This window comes from Bubalus bubalis, chromosome 4 (assembly GCF_019923935.1).
Source record: "Bubalus bubalis isolate 160015118507 breed Murrah chromosome 4, NDDB_SH_1, whole genome shotgun sequence".
NCBI classification, from domain to species: domain Eukaryota; kingdom Metazoa; phylum Chordata; class Mammalia; order Artiodactyla; family Bovidae; genus Bubalus; species Bubalus bubalis.
The window spans coordinates 145,778,445-145,805,628 of NC_059160.1; the positions used below are offsets into that span (position 1 = coordinate 145,778,445).

General features: G+C 49.9%; 1 protein-coding gene across 1 annotated transcript; it reads right to left on the reverse strand.

Annotated features, from left to right (window-relative positions):
- Positions 1–2,910: 2,910 nt before the first annotated feature.
- Positions 2,911–10,159, reverse strand: NODAL (nodal growth differentiation factor). The gene is made up of 3 exons (XM_006051166.4): positions 9,964–10,159; positions 4,815–5,506; positions 2,911–3,192 (listed from the first exon to the last, which is right to left on the reverse strand). Exons 1-3 carry the CDS (start codon positions 10,157–10,159, stop codon positions 3,040–3,042), a joined length of 1,041 nt encoding a protein of 346 aa, XP_006051228.3. The 3' UTR covers positions 2,911–3,039.
- Between the last annotated feature and the right edge of the window lie 17,025 nt (positions 10,160–27,184).

Consider the following 27,184-nt stretch of genomic DNA (forward strand, 5'->3'; position numbering starts at 1 on the left):
GCTTGCAAGTGAACACGTACATGCTGGGGCCAGATGCACCCGAGAAGGCCCTTCCTTGGGTCTGCAGGGAGCCCAGACCACAGCTTTCCTGGTGAGGGCTGCCTCTGCCCCTCAGGAGCACTTGTTAGAAATCCATCATAGCTGATGTCTTAAACGAAACTACACTGTGCTGCGTGAGCATCACATTCCTTGCTATTATTAATCCAGTGAGGCCCACATATTAGTGTTGAGAGCAAGAGTCTTGTCCTTTCATGTCTCAGATGTTGTCAACAGAAGGTCACAGAACAAAACAGCAGGGAAGTTCAGAGCTCAGGCTTTGGAGTAAGATAGGCTTGCATTCCTGCTCTGCTACTTAATAGCAGCCAAATTCTCTCCAACAGCATTCTCAGTCTCTAAGCTTTGGTTTCCTTCTCTAAAACAGAGTTAAGATTAGTTGGGACTGAGGTGGTTGTGGAGCTCAGGTGTAATTATGGAAACCACTTAACCCAGTGGCTGGTAAGTTTAGAGCTCAGTAACAGCCCAGTTGGTGCGACAAGCAGAGGTGGGTCTGTATTCCCCAGGATGTGCAAATTTGGGGTGGAGCATGTTCCTGCAACCCCTAGGACTAAGTAATCTCGTCATGGGAAGTTGGGGCAAATAATTTGGAAAGTCCTTTCATACAGCCTTTACTTTGCCCCAGAGCCAAGTAGGATATCAACTTAAAAGGCAGTATGGGCTAGAGGGATAAGGCTTTACTGCTAGTAAAGGGGAGATGACAAAATGGAGACTAGCCTGACTGCTGCTGTGTGAGTCACAACTGCTCCCCAGTTTCTGCTTTTATCTTTACTCATTCCTGGGCCAGGCCCCGCCCCCGCCCCCCCCCCCCCCTCTCTTCCCAGGCCAAGGAATAATGCATCCAATTTCTGCCAATTGGCTACTGACTTGGCACTGCTACAGGAACAGTAGGAGGAGACCTCTGCCTAGAGAGCGAGTTAAAATACATCTGACTGGCCTCTGAAAGCCCCTTCCTGACCCTCAGCATAGGGCAGGACTCAGTGCCCAAAGGCAGCATTTTCTCAGACTTAAAGCCTGCACCAGCGTGGAGGGTTCAGAACACAGCTGTGCTGCCAGGCTGGGCCCCAAACACCTCTGACCAGGTGGGAGATTGCCCATGCTGCTGACACTGAGCTTCCATCAGAGGTCAGCAGAATGTCCTTTCACGCCTTCGCGCCTGCACCTTCTGCTTGATATGAGGCACTGTCCTCTCATCAGTGGGGTTTGTTCTGTGAGTTGGTGGAGCTGCTAACTGTAAACACTCCCACAAGCTTCAGCCACAAATAGCTTGACCTTTGACTTTCCTGGCCCCAGTCTCAGAAGAACAGTTAGGTACCCACTTGGGGATGCCCTAAAGCCCCGGGGTGGGATTTTCACTCCCAAGAACCTAAGTTTGGTAGTGGAACCAGGATTTCAAACGTCCTGTTCTAAAGGCTAAGGCCTTGACCCAAAGCTCAGGGAACAAAGACCCCTAGACTATGAAGGATGGCGCCTCTGGGGCTCCAGAGACCCGAGCTCAGCTCTCAGCCCTGCCACTCCTAGCTGTGGCCTCAGGCCACCAGGCCTCACTGGGCTCTCGTGTAGGAAAGAGGATGGGACAAAAGTTGACCTCGCGAGGACTCCTACCTCTACTGTTTTCTAAGTAGAGTCCAATGCAGAATCCTATTGTGATTCTGAATTGTGGGGAGAGTGGGCTATTTCCACTCTAGGGTATGAGCAACCAGATCAGTTTTGTTGCTGAATCAGGGCATTGAGGTTTCTCAAGCCCAGGCCTGGCTCAAGCCTAGACAACCCTGCCTGGACTAGGATGACTACCTTGACTCAACCAAGTCAAATTTGAGTCACCTCCGAACCCAACAAGTATTCCCACATGATGGGAATCATTCTCCTAAGGTTGAAGCATTAGTCAATCAGCTGCTTTGGAAAGCAGACTAGGTTTACTGTGGACGGATATTTCCGATAAAATGGCCCCTTCACCCTGCCAACAAAAGAAAAATACAGCCCCTGTTTGGGCAGTGCTGAGGCCAACTGGTAAGGGAAAAGTAGAATCACAGGGACACACTAGGATCCACCTGCTTTCATGTCACAAGACAAGGCTGAGCAGTGAATTACTCACCTGAGGTCACAGCTGCTCAGCGGCTAAGCTGCGACTATAACCCAAGTCTTTGCCGCCCAGGGCAGGGTCCTCACCTCTATGGATAGGAAACTCAGGGCCCTCGTTAATAACACGCATTGACCAGACTGAGGTGAACTGTCACCAACTTTAATAGACTTGGATTCTTCCTGCCAAAGCAGACTAACTTGGGAACACCCCAGGGCTCCAGCTTCTGTAGTCCAACGTGGCCGGTTCTCTTGGACGAGTTCCTGCCTCGCCCTTCAAAGGCACCAGCTGGCCTAGGAGGACTATACAATGGCTTTATTGTTTGCATAACTCATTAGCAGAGATCCACTCCAGAGAGTCTCTGGACAAGATTGCTACAGGCCAGCCAGAAAGCTGCAGGGGTTCCCTGACCCAGCCTGAGGCAACCAGAGCCAATGGACTCTTTTTAATTTTACACAGTGATACTTAATATTTGGGCAGTGAGGGCGGGTGTATGTCAAAGGCTACGTTTGAGAATACACAAAAGTTAACAGACAACTTGTCCCACCTCAAAAATAAATGCACATATGCTTCAACTCTTGCATACAATTTCTGAGGGTTCAGAGGTTGAAAAAAATCTGCTAAAGGACTCCTGCACTAGTGCCTTCGCACGTCCCTATCTGTTCAGCAGAGAGAAAACCCAGCAAGGCGGCTTCACAGGCTTCCTCCTCCCTCTCCTCTGTGCTCACCCAGACTCCACAGAGCCTTCATGGACAGGGCGGCAGCCATTCCTCCTCAGGTCTGGTGGACAGAGCAACTTTTCCCCCTCCCTGTTTCTCCTCATTAGATTAGATGGTTACTAGGTCTTCCAGGAGCTTCCCAACCTTCCAGGGTACAGGCAAATACAACACACCTGCAGGAGCTCCTCAAAGGCACCCACATTCCTCCACAATCATGTCTTTATGGTGGTCTAGAAGCACTCTGCCATTGTCCACATATAGCATACTCAAGGGCTTGGTCTTCACTGGGGCACAGCAGGTGGCAGGGACTCTGTGGGGTTGGTACCGCTTCAGGAGACTCTGTGAAAGGGAGGAGAGGAAGGTCAATTCACATCCCAATGGTCAGGTCAACATGGTGTCATTTCTGGGTAAAGTGTGAAGTTACAGAGTTAAAATCAGTTTCTGTGTGCAAAAATAGAAAATTCTTTTCATGAATCAGAATGCCAATACATCATCAGCTCTAATATCTAAAGTAACTTTTTTTTTTTCTTTTTGTTAAAATAATTCTTTTAAAACAGCCTTTAAACAGAAGACTCTGAAAAGCTGTGTCTGTGTGAAGCAGTAGCTAACTTATATGTTCTCCTATTCTAGTTTAGAGTGAATACCAACTTTAAAAATATTCCAAGAAACTCCTGGTTTAGTTCCAGAAATATGAAGCAGAAGAGAGTCATGCGGAAATTCACAGGGGAGTTGCTTTGTTGCCCAGAGAAGGGCAAACAGAGTCAACAGGAGAAAAGGTAATAAGTTCTTGGCATTCTGGAACTGGGCCCTGTCTCTGGGGTCCAGTGGTGGCTTTTCAGATCAGCATTAAGATCTGGTGACTTGGCGGTTATCTGAGTCTCTAGTTTCCTCTGACCTTGCTGCAGGTAGACTGGTGGACTGCAGGGGGGCCTAAGAGAGGCTTGGGAGGGCCTGTGCCCAGGACAGGTCCTCTAGGGCAGTGGGCCCCGCCACTGTCTCCCTCGAATGAGCTCAGCTCACATTCTGCGCCCCTGAACTCTGCCTGAGGCTTGGCATGGAGGATGTATTACAGGTCCAAGAGTCTCAGTCTAGGCTTCATAGGGTAAAATAAAAACACTTTGGTCCCGTCTGACCTTTGAGAGTGGGTCAGGACCACCATATTGGGCTCTACTCTGCTTTTTACATCTCGTTTCCCTTCCATTCCTCCCCCTCCACCACCTTCTAGACCACATAGGCTGATTAGTGGCACCTGGTTGTAGCCTCTGGCTTTACTACTCCTACAAAATGGGTGGTCAGCTCCTGTTTTTAGGCAGCAAAGTACAGTGGCTGGAACAGTATTATCTCTAACTTGGCCTCATAATCATGGCCCCATTGCATCAATGAATTACAGACTTCTAGTAATGATCATACAACATCATATCTGTTACCCACTAACTTACACATGCAGTATACATATCATCTCATGTGACCCCACAACAGCCCTACAGAATATGGCACTGCTATTCTCATTTTACAGGCGAGAAAACAGGCTCAGACAGAGTAAGCAACTTGATCAATATCACATAGCCAATGAGTAGGATTCAAACCTATCTATACCCAAACGCCAAATCCTAAACTTCCTTTCCTGGAATGTCAGGGCAGGGGAGGGAGCCGAGACACTCCAGTCTACATGCCCCACCCGTAATTTTATGTAAGAAGGAAAAAGCCCCAGAAAAGCTAGGTGTTCAAGGCCACCCAATGGGGCATGACTCCTCATAGGCTCTCTGAGGATGTTGTCGCTGGTCATCTCTCTGTCCTTAAAACCTAGCACAGAACCTTATAGGTGCTTGAATAACTGTGAATGAAAGAACATGGGAATTTAACAGCAATTTAAAGCTGGAGTCCTGTCCCCTTGATGTTGAAGAAAGGACACTTCACTCCCACAGCTTACCGCCTCCCCTCCCTAGGCCTCGGCTACATACCTGGATGTATGCATGGTTGGTCGGGTGGAACTCTTCCCCCACGGGGTTAGGACACTCGCCCTCACAGCGATACGCATTGTACTGCTTGGGGTAGATGATCCAGGAGCCCCATCCAATCAGGTTGAAGTCCACCTGGAACTTGACCTTCCGACAAAGTTGGCTTCTGTCCTGCACGTGATACCGACGATGCCTCGTGCCCCTCTCCCGGGACAGCTGTCCTTCCTGGGCCCGCCAGGAGCTCTCCGCTTCCCACAGCAGGGTGGAGCCACCCAGCCGCCTCTGCTCCGGGGAGAGGTTGGAATAGAGCAGGAGGAGCACGTCAGTGACAGGTGGGGTGGGAGGCTGCCGCCAGCACTCTCCAGCCAAGGTGGGCATCTGCTCCCGCAGCCCCCCCGGGTGCTTCAGCCACTTGGAGAGTGGCCTGGTCACCTCTAGGACCATGCTGCCTGAGGAGAAGGTAACCTGGGACAGAGTGACAGTGAACAGGTCCATCCGAAAACGTTCCAGGCAGTCGGGTGGGTTTTTATCCAGCTTCCGCTGGTGGAAAATCTCAATGGAGAGTGGGATGTTGGGAGGAAGGGCCACGGGGCTGGACAGCTGCAGCCGGAGCTCGGCCCACTCTAGATCCTCTTCTTGGCTCAGGAAGGAGAAGTCAAAAGCAAAGGTCCAGTTCTGCCCATCTACCTGCATATCTGGGTGAGAAAACAGAAGGAAGCTGGTTGAGTGGGGGCCTCCTGCAGCCTGACTTGGTGTAACAACCACCATAGCTCATGATTGAGCCCTTACCTTATATGTATCATCTCTCTTAACCCTCACCCCAACCCTGTGAGCTAGGAATAGTATTGAATCCATTTTTAAGATGAGGAAAATTGAGGCTCAGAGAGATTAAATCACCTGCCCAAGGTGTCAATTGTTGGAAGGTCACAAAGCCAAGAATAAACCCAACTGCAAAGCCTAATCTGAAAATTACAGTTCTGCCACTCCCGCTTCAGACACTCCAGAGAACAATTGGTAAAAATTGGATGAGTTCATCTCCTTCTCCTCTCTCCCCTCACACATGCGGTCTAAGGCCAAACCCTGAGCTTTCTGACAGAAACCCTGGGCTTCCACCCACCCTGTGACCCTGGAGCAAGTCAGCTTTTTTGGCTCTGTCTTCTCATTGGAAAGGGAGGCCTATTTCACAGGCACAATGAGGTTGCTATGCAGATCATGGAAAGGACTGGAACCTCCAGGAAGGCACAGGCAACAGAAGCCAAAGACTGGCCACCCTTTCCCCAACCAGTTCCTAAAGACAGAGGCAGACACTCCAAGAGTTCTCGGCAACCTTACAAATACATTTCTAAAGACACTCTAAGCTTGACTGTGCACTGATCTTGTATTTTTTCCACCCAGTGGTCTCTCCTACCTAGCAGGGCGCTCACTCCTTCCCGCTCCAGGTCATCTACGCATCTGGGACAGACAGCAATCACTCACCCAGCACAGTGAAACCCCAAATGAATGAAAAGGAATGGAATGGGGAAGCACATTCCATTCATTTTAGTCCTGGATCAATTTGGTCTGATATCTGGGAATAGCACACAGGGGTGGATCTTTCAGGTCACCTGAAAGTGATCTTTCACTTTTTTCGAGCCCAGTTTCTTCTTTGCAATGGGAACAGTAATGTCCTACCTCTCCCTGCATGACATGAGCACCCAGGAAACTGAAGATATTTCAAGGTTGATTGTTAAATAAAAGGCAAAGGCTATTCATAAGAAATAAAAACAGAAACCCTTTAGTGAATCAATCCTGAAGGTAGTGATCTCTGATTTAGGTCCACTCTGGGCAGACCACGTAACAGTTATTTCTTTTTTTTTTTTTTTTTCAGTTGTCTCATAGGACATCTTTGGTCAGTAAGTGGATTTCTCTGGTTAGTCCAGCCTGTCTTAGAAGGAGGTAATTCCCAGCTTCAGCCTCCTGAAGCTTCTCCCAGCCCGTCCCTAGCTGTTCTTTTTCACTTAATCTCCACTTCCCTTCTCATTAGCACCTGCAGGGGACAATAACCAGCCCCTGACTAGCAACTCCCCAGAGGTGTGGCGGGAGGCTGACATTACCCACTGCCCATCTCAGCACCACCTGGCCACCAGGGGATTAGATGGGACATGTAGCAACTCCTCTACAACTCCACCTACACCAGGACTTAAAACTTATTATCTCAAGTACCCACAAATGGCTTTCTAGAGGAAGGTATTCCAGCTCAGTGTTTAAGAGCAGGGGCCTGGTGTCTCCCATGATGGATTAAATTCTGCCACTTGCTGTTTAAGACTGGGCTGCAATCTTTGGGCCTCGGTTTCCCTCTGGGCAAAAGGGAGATGGTGACAGTATCCACCTCACAGGAGTGTTGAGATTTACTGAGATAATGTGTGTAAAGTGCTCTGCCCAGTGCAACCACCAAAGTGCAATAAATGGCCATCATCAACTGTCTCATTACTCAGATCCCGGTTAGAAATGAAGATGTCCAGGCAGTGAGGGGCCAGGGCAGGGGAACAAAATCATCTGTTGCTGGGGTGGTAGTGCAGATGCAGGGGTGGGGAGGAGGATATTCCTTCCTGCTGGAAGAGTCTGCAACCCCACAATCCTACCCACAGCCAAGGGCTCCCCAGGACACAAAGCTCTTAGATTGGCTTTGGTTCATCTTAGAAGAATGGGGTGTCTAATCTTTGAGGATCACCAATGCCTGATAAAAGCTAAGAATGCTGTCCCCAGAACAAACTGTATTTCCTACTTACACAATAAATGTGATTGGAGGGTGATTATAAAGAAGGGGTTCATGGACACCTTGAAATTGAACACAGACTTGGCCACATGGGCTCCAATTCCTTGGAATTGGAAATCTTGACCCATTTCCAATTCTAAAGAAAGAAGTGGTTGCGTTCATCACCTTGGGTGTTGAGTTAGACTTAGGGGCTCTGTAGTAAAAGAGGGTGGGTGTGACACCGAGTTCCCACCCTACATTATTATAAATTGTGAGGCCAATTACTATTAACTGCTTCCCTCATGCCAAGTATTTTACAAGCATTGTCTCCTTAAATCCTCCCCACCATTATCACCATTTTGCAGATGAAGAAACTAAGGTCCAAGGTGAAGATGGTTAAACAGTGAAAGACCTAATTTAGTTAGACTCCAACACCCATGTCCTCTTATCCTGTGCAGCTTACAAATAAACCCAAGATGGAAAGGAGCCACTGTGGGACATCCCTTCTCCATCAGGCTCCCTCCAGGCAGGCTCTTGCTGCTTTTGAAAAACAAGCCAATTCACAACACTGTGTATATAGTTAAGGTCACTGTACACATAATAAATTTTGTGATTTAACCCTTTTTATGTACTTTACTCCACACTCACACAAATGAGGTAGAAAGAAAGCCAGGCCCTTTATTTTTACAAAAGGATAAACTAGAAAAGTCAACTGATAGGCCAGGGACACAGGGGTGAGGAAGCAGGGTTTGTGGGACCAGAATCTAGTTTTCTAGACTCCCAGACTGTCACGTTACTACCAATCTTCTGGAACTCTGGAAGGAGGGAGAGATCGGGTAAAGTGCACCTCTCACTTTGCGGCCACCAACCCCACCCCCACCTTTATGGCGGGGTGGAACAGGCCAGTAATTTTCAGACTGCTCCACCCCCGGGGTGTCCCCAGTCTGGCTGGTCCCCAGACGACCCTTCTAGAGAGGGTCACTGGCCGTCTGACCCCAGACGCGGCAGGCCAGCGAACTAGGAGCCCCCATCCTCGGATCACAGAGGGCCGGCGGGTGGCCGTCAAATCAGATTATCGGATGTGGATTTCGCCGGAACTCTCGGGAGGGCCGTCTGGCCCCAGCAGGCAGAGCGAGGTGCAGGGAGGCAGGGGCCACCCCCTGCGCTAGGATGTGGATTGCCCAACATAGAGGAGCCGCGCGGGAAGGACTCCCTCTTCTCAACATCTACCTGCATCCAGTGCGCAGAAGGCATGCTGCCCCATCTCCGGGGGCCGTACTCCCAAAGTCACCATGGGAGTGACCTCAATCCCTCCAAATCTAGGCCCTGAGCTCTGTGTCACCTGGGACACTGACACCTACCTACCAAGCCTGCCTCAGTTCTCGATTTCGGGGCACCTCATCTCTAATCCCTAACTTCTGAAACCTAATCCCTGATGTTCATGCTTGACATCCTGTTTCGAAACTCAGTCTCAGCCTGAGAAACTCTCCAGGGCAGACCCAGGGGCGCATTCACCTTCACTAGTGAAAAGGAAAAAAAAAAAAAAATTCAACAAAATAATTGTAGCAATAATAAGGACGATTTGTTACTGTGCCTGGTTATGTGTTAAGCATTTTCTGTGCATTGTCAGTAGCCCTCGCACTCCTATAAATGAAGTGAAGTCGCTCAGTCGTGTCCGACTCTTTGCGACCCCATGGACTGTAGCCTTCGGGCTCGTCTGTCCATGGGATTCTCCAGGCAACAATACTGGAGTGGGTTGCCATTTCCTTCGCCAAGGGAACTTCCCGACCCAGGGATCGAACCCGGGTCTCCCGCATTATAGGCAGACGCTTTGCCGTCTGAGCTAGGAGGCACGATTATTCCTATTCTGTGGTCGACGCTTTCGCGACCTGTCAGGCTCCTCTGTCCAAGGGATTTCCCAAGCAAGGATACTGGAGAGGGTTGCCATTTCCTCCTCCAGGGGATCTTCCCTACCCAGGGATGTCTCCTGCCTTGGCAGGCGGATTATTTATTTCTGAGCCACATGGGAAGCCCTATCCCTGTTCTACAGATGTGCAAACCAAGGTGACCGGAGATTACAGTAGTTGAAGACCGCACAGATAAGAAGTGGCACAATCAGGCTCCCAACCTATAGTCCGCACTCTACCCGCCCTAAACAAGACCGGAACGCTGAGCTCTCGGTCCGGGACACACCCCGGATACCACCAACCCTGTGCCTCGAGACAACGTGGACGCCGAGAGACCCTCAAGCCCAGCCCCTGGACGTGCCCTTCAAGCGTGCGGGTACGTCCTCCAACGGCAAGTCCCCGGCACCGAGCCGCAGCCCCTGCAGCTCAAGCGCCCTCCCGGAGTCTGGGGGAGGGAGCGCCCGAGGCACCCCGGGTGTTGAAGGGAGCAGGGAGGGGCGGGGCTGCCTACCTTGCGCCTGCAGGCTACGGATGATGTCCGCCCGGGGCAGGGGTTCGCGGTATAGACTCAGCATGTATGCGAGGGGGGATGGCGACGACGGCTGCCCCCATGGTCGAAGGGGCACCGGGGCCACCATCGCGGCGCCCGCCTGGAGGAGAGCCCACCAGGCGTGCAAGAGGAACAACCACAGGCGGTGGGCGTGCATGGTAGGCTGGCTGAGCCCCAAAGGCAGCCTCCTCCTCTTATATCCTGGGCCTTCGCAGCCGCCCCGCCCCTGCCCTTCCTCCCTGGGGGAAGATTTGAGATCGTATAACACCCCTACCCCACCCCCGCGACACTGTCACCCGGGGTGGCCCCCCACAGGGACCACCTTCTGAGGGCGGGTGAGACCTGAGACTGGTAGGGAGGAGGAGACTCTAAAAGCGTAGGAGCTGTTAGGTTCAGGGTCTGTCTAGTTTGCCTAGTATGGGCACGCTGGCACGGGGCTACTCCAGGCTTTGTTTCCCAGATACAGCTGGCTTGTCCAAACTCCCAGGTCAGAATTATGGCTTCCTTACTCTGCCCCACCTGGGATCCCTGTCCTTTCCTCTTCCTCCAGGTTCCAAATAGACATTCTAGCTCAACCAGGAGCAGGTGGAGAAAGGGAGCTGTGGATACCAGCGGCTCTCAGGCAGGGTGCGGCCCCACACTGGCCCAGGAGGCTTCAGCCCAGCCTGGCCCTGTGCAGGCTTCCAGGATACTGTCCAGATGGCCTCTGGGAGCACCCCTGGCCTTATCTGGCAGGGCCTGTCTAGAGAGTTAGCCTCTTAAAAAAGTACTGGGTACTGGGAATTGCTGGAACAAAAACGATGAGTGCCAGTGGAAGTCCATGGGGACCTGCTTCAAATACTGAAGCTCCCTCCTGGAGAAGACAGAGGGCAGGAGTGACCAGGATGAAGGATGGAATTCTCCATTGGAAAAGGAAGTGTTTGGAAGCTGGAGCCCAGGGCACAGCTAACAGGGTGATCCTGGCCCCCTCGAGGGGAGTGTCTGTGATGGCATCAGGATATTCCTTCACAGATGCACTTCACCCCAGGGAAAAATGTGTTGCCTATGTTGTCAATGTCCCGCAGTCCCTGCCTCCCCTGGGGACTCAGTTACCCCAGAGACCTGGATTTCAGCTCAGGGACGCTCACTTTTTTCTCTCTGGGCCCTGCTTTCCTCCTCTACACTAGAGTAGTCCTTGTCTGGTCTCCGTTCAGCTGGAATTACCTGTAAAGAAATGTAAATCTCTGCACCCAGCTGTTCTCTACACCGGAAGCCTTCCCCGCCCTCCCCTCCCCCACCTGCCCTGTGCCCCTGGTCTTTTCCTAGGCCTGATGTGCGTTTATTGAAACTACATGTGGGCTTCCCTGGTGACTCAGGCAGCAAAGGATCCGCCTGCAATTCGGGAGACCTGGGTTTGATCCCTGGGTTGGAAAGATCCCCTGGAAGAGGGCATGGTGACCCACTCCAGTGTTCTTGCCTAGAGAATCCCCAAGGACAGAGGAACCTGGGGGGCTCTAGTTCCTGGGGTCGCAAAGAGTTGGACACGACTGAGCGACTAAGCACAGCACAGCACACATGCCAGGCACACCTAGGCTTCTTTCACAAGATGCCTCCATCCAAAGAGCCACAGGCTCTGCCCTGAGCAGGTGTTAGACAGTGGAAGGAGGCCCAGCAGGCTCAGCCAGGAGTTCTAAACCCAAGTCTGGTGGAAGCCGGCCTAGCCAGCAGGAAAGGGTCTCACCCAGGAGAGAAGTGGGCTGTAGACCCTTGCTGACTTCGGGATCAGGACAATCTCCTTAACCAGATGCTTGTTAGTTCCTTTCAAAGCTAGAGAATGTCTTGTTCATCATGATCTCCTTATAGTACATGTCATATTTGAGAAAAGAATCTTAGCTGAGTAAATTAATCAGTGAATGGCACTGAAGATAAGTATTACCTGGGGTGTGTGTAAACTGCTGCTTCCTGAGTCCCAACTAGGCCTTCAGAATTAGAAGTTGGAGAGAGACCTTGGTAACCTACATATTTAACAAACACCCCCTTGATTCTTACCAGACAACTTTGAGAACCTGGATGAGTCCAGGATCTTGTTGCAGTTTGGAACCAACCTCTCTGAATTCAGTTTCCTCATCTATAAACTATGACTGGAGACACCTCCTTCCATGAAGATTCAGTAAAGCAAATGGTAAAATCCTTTGCAAGCCCTTAAAACCTGGTGTTTTTGTAAAGCCTTAAGCATACAGGTATTATTATGGGTGCTCTGTGGTTGTCATTCAACTTCCCCAGCCTGGGGGCTTGCAGGATGGGGATTGTCTGTCCTGTCCCTTTGCATCAGACCTGTCCCCAGAGGGAAAAGATGCCCTCACCCAGGTGATGAATACATAAAAAGCAGTGAGGGACTTTCTGGTGCAGAGGGCACAGGTTCTATCCCTGCTCGGGGAACTAAGATCCCGCATGGCTGGAGAAAAAAAGAGCGAGATTGTGGTTACATAGAGGTATAGTGGTCAGCCTGCCTCAAAACCCATGTGTCCTAGAATCCAGGTGGTCCCTGTTTAAACAGGGGCATTCAGCACCAGGACTGGGAAGGAACAAAACAGATGATCTCTTTATTAAGCTTTATTCATTCCATGTCCCCTCATACTATGTGGTACCTAGTAGGTGCTCAGTAAATATTTCAGTTAAAATAAATGATAATAATAATAGCTAACACTTACTGAGCACCAAATACAGCAGGCACCCTGATAAACACTGCATTGATTTTATTCTCATCCTCACTTCAGAGAGGAGAAAATGGAGGCTCAGAGGGAACCAGGTGACTTGCTCAAGGCTACACATTCACAAATGAAAACAGCCAGACTGAGAAGGGTAGCTCCACTGGTTACCCAAACCCGTGCTTTTAGCCCTCTGGCTTCTCCAAAGATGACAAGGTGGACATGGGTGTGTGTGTGTGTGTGTGTGTGTGTGCTCAGTCACTTCAGTCTTGTCTGACTCTTTGCGACATAACCTGCTAGGCTCCTCTGTCCATGGAATTCTCCAGGCAAGAATACTGGAATGGGTTTCCCTGCCCTCCTCGGGCCTTGTACTAAGACTTAAAAAGGAAGAAAACCTCTCCAAGTTTTGTTTTTCCCAGGGTCTGGGAGCTGCAGACAGAGCTCATTTCTGATGTGTATTGGCCCAAAGCCGTGTGGGGACCTGCAAGAGGGATTCTGTCAAAGCCCGTTCATCACTGGATTTTTCCAGCTGGGGCACTCTTCAGGACACAGGTTAACAGTCATTCTCATTTGTAAGAGGTATTTGTTCATCCAGAACCTGTTTCCTGCAAGAAGGGCCAGAAGCGCCTTCTTCCCAGGAGGGGAATGACACCTTCTCGCTTCCCCTGTCCCAGACGAACTGACCGGCGGATCACCTGACCTGGGAGATAACCTTTGAGGGTCAGCCCAGCTAGCTGGAGGGTGAAGAGCCAAGACTTCAAAGTTCTCGAATGCTTTCCATGGGGCCTTCTGGACCCTTCCTCCCTGTGAGCAACAGTGTGCCGGGTTAAGTGCTGGAGCTTTGAGGTCAGGCCACCAGGAGGCAAAATCCTGGACATATTAGATCGTTACCATCTTGAAGATTTTGCTCATCAGCTGTAAAATGGAAACAAAGAATAGTATTTACTCGACAGGAATGCTGTAAGCAGTAAATGTGTGTAAAGTGGCGATTGGTCATTTGTTTATTCATTCATTGAACAAACCTGCTTATCTAGGAGTCTCAGCAAGATAACTGCAGGTGTTAGGTTCTCAGGAAGTCAAGACAAAGACATTTCGGTTCTGCACATATTTTTTCCCTATTTATTTATTTTTGGCTGCGCTGGGTCTTCATTGCTGCACGTGGGCTTTCTCTAGTTTCCGTGAGTAGGGACTACTCCCTTGTTGCAGAGCACAGGCTCTAGGGTGCAGGCTTCAGTAGCTGTGGGACATGGGCTTAGTTGTCTGCAGCGTGTGGGATCTTCCTAGACTAGAGATTGAACCCAGGTCCCCTGCACTGGAAGGCAGATTCTTATTCACTGTGCCACCAGGGGAGTCCCTCTGCACATATTTAATGAGCATTTCCTATATGCCAGTATGACCCTGACTGTCTTGGCATATATGTAGCCTATAGAAGCCCATGTAATCCTAATCACCCCTCCCTGAAGCTCTGAGGCATATAAGGTTATTTCAGAGATGAGGAAACTGAAGTACAGAGGAATTAAAATACAGAGGAATTAAAAATGATGATCAAAATCATCATTTTGAAGGTGGAGGGTGTCTGCTTTACTAAGCACCTCCCATGCCAGGCGCAGCCCCTGCTACACAGAAATCAGTAAGGATTTGTCATTTGATTGAAGGAAGTCCAGATTCCCAAAACAGGTTCCCAAATCACACCTCTGCCTTTCATGTGCTCCTTCTCCATGCAACCTCCTGCTGTTTCCACTGTTATCTCCCCGATAAACTCCTTCTCACCTATCAAGACACGGCTTAAACATTGTCACCTCCTCTGCAAACCTGTCACTAGCTCCCCAGGTTTTGGCAGACTCTTCTTCTAACTTCATGGAGCAGTTGTCCAAGCTCCCGTGAGCAGCTGCCACCAGGCTGTGAGCTTCTGTGAGCAGGATGACTCCTGACTCTCTGAAGCTCCGGTTCCTGGTTCCTGATTGACCGTTGCTTGCTGTGATCCTCGGCTTAAATGAATGGATGGAGTCCTGCAAATGGTGGAGGTGGGACTAAGAACAGGTGCCTGGCCTCCACCTCTAGTACTTGTCTCCGGTACTTTCTGGACCCCACACTGCTGGTCTTGGAGGGACTGTCTAGGTGCCTCTGTGGGCACACTTGGCTGTCTCTCTGTGATCTGAAGACCTCAGCTCTCGGCTACAATTCCCTTGTACCCCAAGAGCACCCTGCTGCTGCTGCTAAGTTGCTTCAGTCGTGTCCGACTCTGTGCGACCCCATAGACGGCAGACCACCAGGCTCCCCTGTCCCTGGGATTCTCCAGGCAAGAACACTGGAGTTGGTTGCCAGTTCCTTGGCCCCATGGAAATGCCTGCCCTTCTCCTAAGTTCAAAGCTGTTCTTTCTCTGCCCAGAATGCTTCTACCTCCTCTTCCTTCACACAAAGTACACCTAGTTACCCCAGAGAATCCAACTCAAGGGTCTCCTCTTCTACATGGTCTCCTTCCCCCTTTAGGCTCTGGTTCCTGGAGGCCCTAGGAGTTTTCCACCAGGAACCTGCTGTAAGCTGCCTCTGTATTCTGCAGTGCTCAGCCAAGGGCCTGGCCTTGGTAGACGGAGCTTGTAAATCTGCTACCAAACCACCTTGGCTGATCTGCAGTGTTTTACCTGCTCATAAGAGTGTTTTGAAAGGTTTTTATTTAGTTTTAAAATTTTATTTAATTTTTGGCCTTGGTGGATCTTCATTGCTACATGTGGGCTTTCTCTAGTTGTGGCAAGCAGGGGCTACTCTTCATTGCAATGTGCAGGCTCCTCATTGTGGTGGCATCTCTTGTTGCAGAGCACAGGCTATAGGTGTGAGGGCTTCAGTAGTTTTGGCATAATGGGCTTAGTTGCTATAGGCATGTGGGACCTTCCCGGACCAGGGGTTGAACAAATGTCCCTTGCATTGCAAGGTGGATTCTTAACTACTGGACCACCAGGGAAGCCCTGAAAAGTTTTTTATTTAAATCACCAATGCTGAAAGTTCATCAGTTCAGTTCAGTTGCTCAGTTGTCTCTGACTCTTTGCGACCCATGAATTGCAGCACACCAGGCCTCCCTGTCCACCACCAACTCCTGGAGTTCACTCAAACTCACGTCCATCCAGTCGGCGATGCCATCCAGCCATCTCATCCTCTGTCGTCCCCTTCTCCTCCTGCCCCCAATCCCTCCCAGCATCAGAGTCTTTTCCAATGAGTCAACTCTTCGCATGAGATGGCCAAAGTACTGGAGTTTCAGCTTTAGCATCATTCCTTCCAAAGAACACCCAGGGCTGATCTCCTTCAGAATGGACTGGTTGGATCTCCTTGCAGTCCAAGGGACTCTCAAGAGTCTTCTCCAACACCACAGTTCAAAAGCATCAATTCTTCGGTGCTAAGCTTTCTTCACAGTCCAACTCTCACATCCATACATGTTCAGAAGATTTTGCAAAAAATATTGAGTTAGCCAAAAAGTTTGTTCGAGTTTGTCCATTACATCTTAGGGAAAAACCCAAACGAGTTTTTTGACAAACCCAATAGTTTGTTTTCATCATTTAAAAAATGGAAAGGTCTAGGCTCATTTTATCAAGGCAAGTATTCCCTTAAGTAGAATAGGAGCTACTTCATTTAGGCAGGGTCTGTTCTCTAAAGAGTTCCACAGTCCCCACCACGCCTGTTTTCTTTTCTTTTCTTATAATTTCATTTATTTATTTAGGCTGTGCTGGGTCTTCATTGCCGTGTGCAGAGAGCACATGGGCTTCAGTACTTGTGGCACATGGGCTTAGTTGCCCTATGGCATGTGGAATCTTCCTGGACTAGGGATCAAACCCATGTCCCCTGCATTGGCAGGCAGATTCTTCACCACTGGACCACCAGAGAAGTCCCCCCACCATTCCTTAACATACCGCACCCATGCGCCTGGCCTAAAGACAAATTATTTTGAGACCCCTGCTATATGTTGGATAAGAGAAAGACAGTCCAGAATCAGTTTGGAATTTCAGACTCGGGAGTAGTCCACCTCATTGTCCTTTTCCACAGGGACTAACCCATGGATCGTGGATTGGGTTTTATCCCAAGCTGGATGAAATAGAAATAATCTATTACTTAAAAATATTTCCCATAATTGTTTAATTATCTAATTTACCCTTACTATCACTCCCACTAAGCAGATTGGATATTTACTCCCATTTTACGGGTGTGAAAACTGAGGCTCTGAGGAGCTCGGCACCTTGCCCAGGATAGAGTGCCTTGCAAATGGTAAGGCTGTAGTGGAAACTAAGTTAATCTTACTTTGGAAGCCACACCGGATATTACCATGTCCCAACACGGTCGTTTATCACCTCCCTCTCACGGTGAGGCCTTCCCCCTGCCTCAATGGACCTCCTGCCCTCTGTCACGTCACCACACTCATTTCCTTCAAAGCACTTCCATGGTTGGAAATTACATTGTTTACTTTGGTACTATTTGTTGATTTTTTGTCTGTTCCCCTCCCCCAGCACTGGGCTTTCAGCCAGACTCCTGTCTGTTCAGTTCAACACTGAACTCCCAATGCTTAGCTCAGTTCTCAATACAAGAACTCGGTATGTATCTGTTGAATGAATACTTTTAACCCAGTCCCTGGACTGGGGGACATGGAGGTACAAAGGAGAGTTCTTTCTCCATCCAGTGGCCACCAAGACAATGTGAGCCCCGCGGGTTACCAGCTTTCTCTGGTTTCAAGTTCTTCACTCCCCTGTATGCATGTGGGGTACATAGTAGGTGCTCAATAAGTGCTCAGTCCACCTGCTCTGGCATGCAGATGTCTTGACATCAGTGAGAGAACGCTTCCTTAGTGCTCCGGGCTCCTTATGAACGCAACTCACATCATCACACCTTTTTTGTATGTTGCTCATGCTGCCCTTTGGCCTCCATCCTTTGCCCTGATCCTTGCGGGCTGGTCTAACCCTCTGAGAGAGTGACTGGCTGTAGATGGTGGAGCTGGTAGGGGCCAGGCCTGAATCTTCTGCTCCCTTCAGCTCCCGTGACCAGACTCTCATCCCTGGCCCCTTCCTGGAGGCCCATTCCTGGGTGGAGCCCAGGCCCAACTTGTGCTTCCCACAGGGTCAGGAGGTGAAGGCTCAGCCTGCCCTGGGAAACAAACAGAGAGACCACCAGGAGCTTCTCAGAGATTCCCACAGCACAGTCCGCCACCCCTGCCTCTGCCTTCCCACCGCCCGATTGCCCTTCCATGGACACTCAAGGCTACTGACTTTGCTGACCCAGCTGAGCCTGTGCTGGGAGAAGGCTCTGTGCCTATGTGCACGCATGTGTGTGTGTATATGTGTGTATAGAGGGCAAGGAAAAGAATCACAACTAAGAACAAACAGGGAGTGCTTACTGTGGGAGTAAGGAGTGCTTGGGGAGTACTTAGAGCTGGCCAAGTACTGATTCTGCTCAAGCATTTATGTGCACTATGAGCTTGGTGTCTCTCCAAATTGCTTGACCTTAATAATCCCCTGGGGGCACTTATTAAAAGTAAAGGGAGTCCAAAAGGCATCATGTACTATTTTTAGTGCTCTTTTAAGCTGTAACAGCCTCAAAAGTCTAAATGATAGAAACTTACAAAAACCATCCATTGATAGTTTAATTCAAAAAATTCCTTTTACACTTTAGTTTTGTGAATTTAGTGATATATTTTTAATTAAAACAATTCCAATCATATAATCATCATCTTGATTAGAGTGGTAGTTGTATATACGACTGGGTATAAGGAATCATTTAGCCACTGACCTCAGGGTTGGAGGGATCCAAGGCTGGTCCAGCCCCCATTCACATCAAAGAACCCCAGACTTCAAAGGCAGCTTGGAGGGAGAGGCACATACCTGGCTGGGCATGCAAGGGAGCCCCAGAGAGCTAATATGATTAACTAGAGACCCAGTGGAGCAGGATGAGTTTTCACGAAGCAGATAATTCAATGGAAGCAGTTTGAATCCATTCTCACCCTTAAGCCTTTCATTCTATGGCTACTGACAGAACCTCCAGACACCTGGGAATTGGGGGTGAGTTGGGGACTGTGCCAGATATGTGTCCATTTCACAGAGGGAAAACCACGTCAAAAGCCAGCTGTTACCTTTGTTCCTGGCATAGTGCTAAATGCTGTGGACCCATGCCTGATGCACAGCTCTAAGGAATTCTTTTCACACTGTGTTCTTTAGGTATGGTGGTAGTTTAGTCTCTAAGTCGTATCCAACTCTTGCAACCCCATGGACTGTAGCCTGCTGGGCTCCTCTGTCCATGGAATTCTCCAGGCAAGAATACTGGACTGGGTTGCCATTTCCTTCTCCAGGGGATCTTCCTGAGCCAGGGATCAAACCCAAGTCTCTTATGTCTCCTGCATTGGCAGGCAGGTTCCTTACCACCGGTGCCACCTGGGAAGCCCAGCTTAAACACTTGCCAGGGTCAAGTTGGTGCCAAGTAGCTCAGCTGGAATTGGAGTCCAGATCTGTTTTGACTTAAACCTTCATTCTCCTCCCTGTCCTTCAGAGGAGAACAAATAGCTGCGGCCCCAGGTGTTCTTCTCATCTTTCCTCCACAGGAGGTGTAGAGAGTGCTCTTGGTTTGCCCAATTACCACACTCACATCTCAAGAACAGGGACTGACTGGGCAATCCAGTGCTGAGAGAGTGTGCCCATGATTTGAGATGTTATGTCCACAAGCTCCCCGATCCCCCCCATGCCCCTACCTTATCCTGTGGCTCTTCTCTCCATCCTCCATACCCCAGTCACCCTCGACAGAGAGCTGACAACCACCCCCCCACCCCTGCTGTTTCAGAGCCTGAGGACCAGGGCCATGTGGCTTAAGGGAGGCTCTGCCTCCCCAGATCCAGTCTTGGCTACACTGATTCCCCTCCCAGGGAGACCCTGGCCCAATGCCCCTTCCCAGCCTACTCCTGGCTCCCAGCACTTTGCCCTCTCCACTCCCACCCCAGCCCTCAGCTCCCCTTTTCCATCCTCCCTGTGGACTGTACCTCTCAGAACCGTGTTCCTTCCCACTGGTAAGAGGGCCCTGCCCAGACTGGAAGATCAGTCAAGAAAACTCCCAAAAAGCAGGGTGGTAGGGGGAGAGGGTATTGGTCTAAGTCAGTACCAGTTAGACTTGACAGGAGCGGGGGGGTGTGTGTGTGTGTGTGTGGAGGGGGGCTCTAGGTCCTCCTCTCAGCTCAAGCAGGACCAGCATGTGACCCTGGCCACGCCGCATGGCCAGGTGGCCTCACTGAGCCTCAGTTTCTACATCTGGGATGGCACCTGGCTCTGTCCCCCACTTGGCCATCCTGGACTTGGTGGAACTTTGAGCCCAGTGGGTGAAAGTGTTTCCTGACATTCAGGTCCTGCCCAGGTGGGCTTTGCAGCTTATTCCTCCTCTCTTCATCCTAACCGGTTGATGAAATGTTAACAAAAATTTTCCCCTTAGTTCTTATATATGCTTATATATAGTTCTTATATATGCTTGTAATATACATTAATATAATGTATATTCACTAAAGAAAATTTACTACATAACAGTACATAGAGAAAAAGAAAAATCCTCTCTTATCCTGCAATCCACATGTAACCCTTGTTAGTATTCTGGGTATGTCCTTCCGGTCCTGCTCCACCCCACCCCCACCTCAGGCGTTTATGTACACATACATCTTTTACTTAGAACAATCCACTGTGTGAACTGTTCTGTAAACAGCTTCTTTCATGTAACCTGAACGTCTTTTTAGGCCAATAGGCATCCTTCACCACTATCTAGAAATAAATATTGCTTATTTTAAAAGACTGCCTCCACCAAGGAGCCAGCTGAGATTTCTCCAGTCCTATCAGCCCTCTCTCGGGACCCTCATATCATGGCCCCTATTACCCACCTCCTCTTAGATTATGAGCTTTTTGGAGAAGGAAATGGCAACCCACTCCAATGTTCTTGCCTGGAGAATCCAAGGGACGGGGGAGCCTGGTGGGCTTCCGTCTATGGGGTCACACAGAGTCGGACACGACTGAAACGACTTAGCAGCAGCAGCAGCAGGGGACAGAAGTCTCCTCTGGACCCCTGCTTTCAGTGCCTGGTGTACAACAGGTGCTAATAGATGGGACTGAAAAAGAGTACTTTTCTTAACAGAACTTGCTTTCCCAGACAGGTTGCTTGCTGTCACTGGGAGGTGGCTGAGGCAAAGGAAAGGAGCCCTGGACTTGGGTTCGAAGCCGTGCCCTTTACCGTGGGTGCCTGCCTCTGGTTTTGCTCTCTTGTTCGTGGAGGACAGTCCTAAAGGGATGTGTGCGGGGCGGTGCCCAGTCTTGCCGGCGGGTCTGGCCACTGCGTCCGCCCTCGTGGGAAAGCCAGCGGAGGCGACTGGGAGGAGGACTCGGCAGCCAGTGAGCAGAGCGGCAGAGGAGGCTGTGGCTTGAGGGAAGAGAAAGGAGACCGCGGGCAGCGGTGAGTGAGCGGAGGTGAGCCGAGCAGCAGGGCGCCCCCTCCCTAGGCCCGGATCTGAGCGCCTCGGGTCCACCACTTGGCGCCGCTTCTCCGGCAGCTCCGCGGCTCTGTGTATCCTGGGGTCCCGGACAGGAGCCCTGCGAAAGAGTGAGCCCGGACAGTGAGCCCGGACAGGAGCCCCTCCGGAGTGAACCCCCACCTGGGCCGAGTGATCGAGGCTCGAGGGTCAGCGGGATGTGTCCTCTTCCCATCGATCCCGTCCCTTCTCTGGGCCTAATTCTCCTGCTTTGGGGGTGGGGGTGGGGGTTGGGGGGCAGCATGTGCCCACTCTCTAAGCTGGGGGCCCTGGAAGGAAGTTATGGCTCAGCGACGTCCGCACAGCCCCCACTTGGTGCCAGGCTGGCTCTGGGGTGGGAGTGAGACCAGTGGGTGGGTCGCCACCACCTTGTCCCTCAGTGTGTCTGAGACTCCCGACCCCAGGGCAGCCCAGTTAACAGCAGCTACCACCAGTTTGTCAGCGCTCACCTGGAGACCCACCAGCAGGACACTGCATGGTTACCTCATTTAGTGCAGGGCAGGTACGGGTACTGAGGGGTAAAGGCAGCTGGAGTTGAGTTACCTTGAAACTAAGGAAGAGTAAGTCGCACACGCTTCCAAGGTCCCCAGGCCTCAGTTGTATTTGTATTTTTGTGTTCTTTCCATCAAAACCCCCTCCCCTGACCGTTTAAGGTTCAGGCCCCATAACAAGTGGTCTTTCCTGGGTACCTGGTCTGTCTGCTTCCTCTGCCACACTGCCCAGGGCGGTGGGGGTGGAGGATTAGGCTCATCTCCCACCTGGGCCTCCTGGCTGGTTCCCACCGTCCACTCCTCCCTGGAGCGGCAGAGGTGCGCACAGGACTGCAGCTCCCTCAATAAAATCCCCAGAGCCCCCGCTGCCTTGGGATCAGATACAAGCTCCTGAAGCCTGGGTCTCAGGCCCCCTTGCCCTCAACCTGAGCTGCCTTCAGCCCTCTTTGAGTTCCTAGAATCTGATGAGCTTTTGCCCTCATCATCCCCTCTGCCCTAATGCCCTTTCTCCCATTCTTCCTGGCAAACACCGAATAGCCTTCAAGTCTTTGCCTAAATATAACCTCCTTGGAGAAACCTTCCCCTGCCATCCTATCTAAAGGTGACCTCCTCACACTTCCTCAGAGCGCCCTGTATTTTTCCTTCAGGGTGCTTATTGTCAGCTATGGTTACACCTTTACTTGGGGGGCTGTTGGTTCATGTCTGCCTCTCTCAGAAGACTGAAAGCACCACCAAGGGTGTTGGGTTTAACATCTGGGTTATTCTGCATCCCTGCGCTTAGCATGGTGCTAGAGAAATAACTGTTGTGAAGAAAAGAGGCCAGCTGCGGAGGCTGTCCTGCTGCCATATTTCCAGCAGGTGGCATTCCAGGGCCGAACTTCAGTCCCCTGACTCCAGGAGGGCTCCCTGCCTTCCATTCTCCAACCTCCCCCAACCCCCGGCCTCGGAGCCCTCTGCATTCTGCTCACTTCTTTGAGTCTTGAGGTTGCACATCATGGTTATGTTTACCCTCATCTCCTACAGGGGGCTAGTGGCAACTCTCCTGCTAGAGGCCTCTCCTGCAGAGGCCAGATCAAACCCCTTTTTCCTTGGTGCCTGTGCAGAACTCAGAAAACTGAATGACCAGTGGGAAAGGCAAATGACTCAGTCTCATGGAGAGAGGGTGCCCCTGGAGGTGAACATTAAGGCTTGGAGCCTGACTGCGTGCCGTTCCAAATTGCTTCAGTCGACCCTGTGGGCTGTAGCCTGCCAGGCTCCTCTGTCCATGGGATTCTCCAGACAAGAATAATGGGGCAGGCTGTCGCGCCTTCCTCCAGGGGATCTTCCTGACTTAGGAAATGAACCCACATCTCTTATGCCTCCTGCACTGGCAGGCTGGTTCTCTACCACTAATGCCACCTGGGAAGTTAAGGTTTTGGCACCTGATTTCTGGATTCCAGTGCTTGCTCTACTGCTTGCTAGTGTGAGACTTTGGGTGGATTACTTAACCACTTTGTGCCTTATTTTCTTCCTCTGTAAAAATGGGACTAGTTCCTGCTTCATAGGGAGTTTTGAGACTAGAATGAGGAAATACATGGCAAGTATTTAGGATGGTACCTGTGTGTAGTAAATGATCAGTGAATGACAGTTTTTACTATTGAACAATTCTTTACCCACTATGGAATCCCAATTCCAGATGTGGGAGAAACTGCCTGTGCTTGTGTATAGCGCGTGCACACACACACACACACACACACATGCAGGGAAAAACACAACAACAACACACACCTCTTCCAGCTGTGGGCTCAGGCAGGCCATGGTGCCTCCTTTGCCAGGACAGGGGAGCCCAGCAGATGCCCTGTCGCCTTCCTGGCACTCTGCCTCCTGCATTCAGTACCAGTGGCTTGGCAGGACAGTTGCCATGGCAGCAGGTGACCAGGCTTGCAGTCAGGGACAGTGGCTAGGCTCTGGCTGAGCTCTCTGGCTCTTTAAAGGGGGTGGCTTCCTGCCAAAGCACAGGCTCTCCTGCTGCTCAGACGTTCAGCTGGCATGAGCAGCCATGGCCACATCCAGAGCCCACCAGTCTCCTTGCCCTGGGAACTAGAGGCTGAGCCAGCCGCTCACTCTGGGTCTTCCCTCAGAAGCCCTGGAGGGTTGTGCCAGCACCTCATTGGCTTGTCTCTGTTTGTGGGGTGAAACAAAACACACAAAAGTGAATTCCCTCTCACCACCTTGAAGGGTAAAATTTTGAAACATAATCTGACCTTTTCTAAAAATGTCCTGTTCATCCCACAAATTTTAGTACCTACTGTGTGCCAGCCATTGCTCTGGATGGAACCAAGATTTGAACCCAGATAGACACGTTCTTACTGTCAGGCGCTGACATCCTAGTCGGGAGAGAAAGCCAATAAACAAACAGCCAGAACAAGGAAAGTATCAGTGATGGGTGCTGTGCTGAGAATTTTAACAGGGGGATGAAATAGCAAGAGAATGAGAGGTTGCTCTAGGTACAAGTGACAGGGGCGGCCTTTCCAAAGAGATGATAGGTGAGCAAAGACCTAGGTGGAAGGAAGGAAGACTGGGAGGAAGAATCCTAGGAAGAGGGATCAGTGAGTGCAAAGATCTGGAGGAGGGACCACAGCTGGCTAGTCTGAGGAACTGAAAGAAGTTAGGCTGGAACTTAGTGGGTGAAGGGGATGATGAAACATAATACTTAAAGTGCGCTGATTTGAAGTCATAATTGGATGAGTTTTCACAGATGCACACATCTGTGTAACCCCTATCCAGATCAAGACATGGAACATTCCCAGCGCCCCAGAAGGTTCCCACAGGCCGCCACCCAGACACTGCTGACCTTTACCCAGAGGTGGCCACCCCTCTGCCCTTGATCATCATAGGCTAGTTTTGCCTGTCCTAGGAGTTTGTCCAAACAATGGAATCTTATGCTACGTTTTTCATTTGATCTAGCTCCTTTCACTCTCAAGTCTGATGTTCGTTCATGCTGCTGCTGTATCAGGAGGTCATTCACTGTATTTGTTATAAGTCTTCATTATGCTATCACACCACAATTCATCCACTCTTCTCTTGATGGACACTGGAATTGTTTACATATGAATATTTTGGGCTATCCTGAATAATGCTGCTAAGAACATTCTTGTAAATGGCATGCCCAACCAGATATTATATACATCTTTTCAGGATGTCATATACACTGGTGAAGGATCAACGAGCTCTTTCATTTTTGCTGGTGGAGAAACAGGCCCAGAGAAGGGAATGGACTTGCCAGGTTACCCAGGCAATCAGTGTGAGGTTGGGTGGGTGGGGAATGCTGCTGGCTATTTTTTTTGTTTAAGGGTAGCTTTATTTTTAAAATATTTATTTGGCCACACTGGATCTTAGTTGCAGCATGTGGAATCTAGTTCTCTAACCAGGGACTGAACCCAGGCTCCCTGCACTGGCAGCACAGAGTCTTAGCCACTGGACCACCAGGGAAGTCCTACTGCTGACCGTTTTTGTACCACTTGTTCTAAGCAGAAGGTTCTGGGCCCCTGGTGGGGAAGAGGAGAGAAAAAATATTTTTTAAGCACCTACTGTGTTTTCAGTTCAGTCGCTCAGTCGTGTCTGACTCTTCGCAACCCCATGAATTGCAGCACACCAGGCCTCCCTGTCCATCACCAACTCCCGGAGTTCACTCAAACTCATGTGCATTGAATCGGTGATGCCATCCAGCCATCTCATCCTCTGTCGTCCCCTTCTCCTCCTGCCCCCAATCCCTCCCAGCATCAGAGTCTTTTCCAATGAGTCAACTCTTCGCATGAGGTGGCCAAAGTACTGGAATTTCAGGTTTAGCATCAGTCCTTCCAAAGAACACCCAGGGCTGATCTCCTTTAGAATGGACTGGTTGGATCTCCTTGCAATCCAAGGGACTCTCGAGAGTCTTCTCCAACACCACAGTTCAAAAGCTTCAATTCTTCGGTGCTCAGCTTTCTTCACAGTCCAACTCTCACATCCATACATGACCACTGGAAAAACCATAGCCTTGACTATACAGACCTTTGTTGGCAAAGTAATGTCTCTGCTTTTGAATATGCTATCTAGGTTGGTCATAACTTTCCTTCCAAGGAGTAAGCACCTTTTAATTTCATGGCTGCAATCACCATCTGCAGTGATTTTGGAGCCCAAAAAAATAAAGTCAGCCACTGTTTCCACTGTTGCCCCATCTACTTCCCATGAAGTGATGGGACTAGATGCCATGATCTTTGTTTTCTGAATGTTGAGCTTTAAGCCAACTTTTTCACTCTCCACTTTCACTTTCATCAAGAGGCTTTTTAGTTCTTCTTCACTTTCTGCCATAAGGGTGGTGTCATCTGCATATCTGAGGTTATTGATATTTCTCCTGGTAATCTTGATTCCAGCTTGTTCCTCTTCCAGCCCTCTTCCTCTTCCAGTTCTCATGATGTACTCTGCATAGAAGTTAAGTAAGCAGGGTGACAATATAAAGCCTTGACGTACTCCTTTTCCTATTTGGAACCAGTCTGTTGTTCCATGTCCAGTTCTAACTGTTGCTTCCTGACCTGCATACAGGTTTCTCAAGAGGCACGTCAGGTAGTCTGGTATTCCCATCTCTTTCAGAATTTTCCACAGTTTATTGTGATTCACACAGTCAAAGGCTTTGGCATAGTCAGTAAAGCAGAAATAGATGTTTTTCTGGAACTCTCTTGCTTTTTCCACGATCCAGCGGATGTTGGCAATTTGATCTCTGGTTCCTCTGCCTTTTCTAAAACCAGCTTGAACATCTGGAAGTTCACGGTTCACGTTTTGCTGAAGCCTGGCTTGGAGAATTTTGAGCATTACTTTACTAGCGTGTGAGATGAGTGCAATTGTGTGGTAGTTTGAGCATTCTTTGGCATTGCCTTTCTTTGGGATTGGAATGAAAACTGACCTTTTCCAGTCCTGTGGCCACTGCTGAGTTTTCCAAATTTGCTGGCCTATTGAGTGCAGCACTTTCACAGCATCATCTTTCAGGATTTGGAATAGCTCAACTGGAATTCCATCACCTCCACTAGCTTTGTTCATAGTGGTGCTTTCTAAGGCCCACTGGACTTCACATTCCAGGATATCTGGCTCTAGGTGAGTAATCACACCATCGTGATTATCTGGGTCATGAAGATCTTTTTTGTACAGTTCTTCTGTGTATTCTTGCCACCTCTTCTTAATATCTTCTGCTTCTGTTAGGTCCATACCATTTCTGTCCTTTATCGAGCCCATCTTTGCATGAAATGTTCCCTTGATATCTCTGATTTTTTTGAAGAGATCTCTAGTCTTTCCCATTCTGTTGTTTTCCTCTATTTCTTTGCATTGATCGCTGAGGAAGGCTTTCTTATCTCTCGTTGCTATTCTTTGGAACTCTGCATTCAGATGCTTATATCTTTCCTTTTCTCCTCTGTTTTTTTTTTTTTTTTTTTTTTTTTTTTTGGACAAATAATGTTCAAGCATTTAAAAAA

Excerpts from the sequence above, each read along its gene's own strand:
- NODAL (XM_006051166.4), bottom strand. The coding sequence starts at position 10,159 with ATGCACGCCCACCGCCTGTGGTTGTTCCTCTTGCACGCCTGGTGGGCT. Across the intron at positions 5,507-9,963 it reads CCGTAGCCTGCAGGCGCAAG|ATATGCAGGTAGATGGGCAG; the intron begins GTAGGCAGCCCC and ends TTTCTCACCCAG. Across the intron at positions 3,193-4,814 it reads CCAACCATGCATACATCCAG|AGTCTCCTGAAGCGGTACCA; the intron begins GTATGTAGCCGA and ends TCCCTTTCACAG.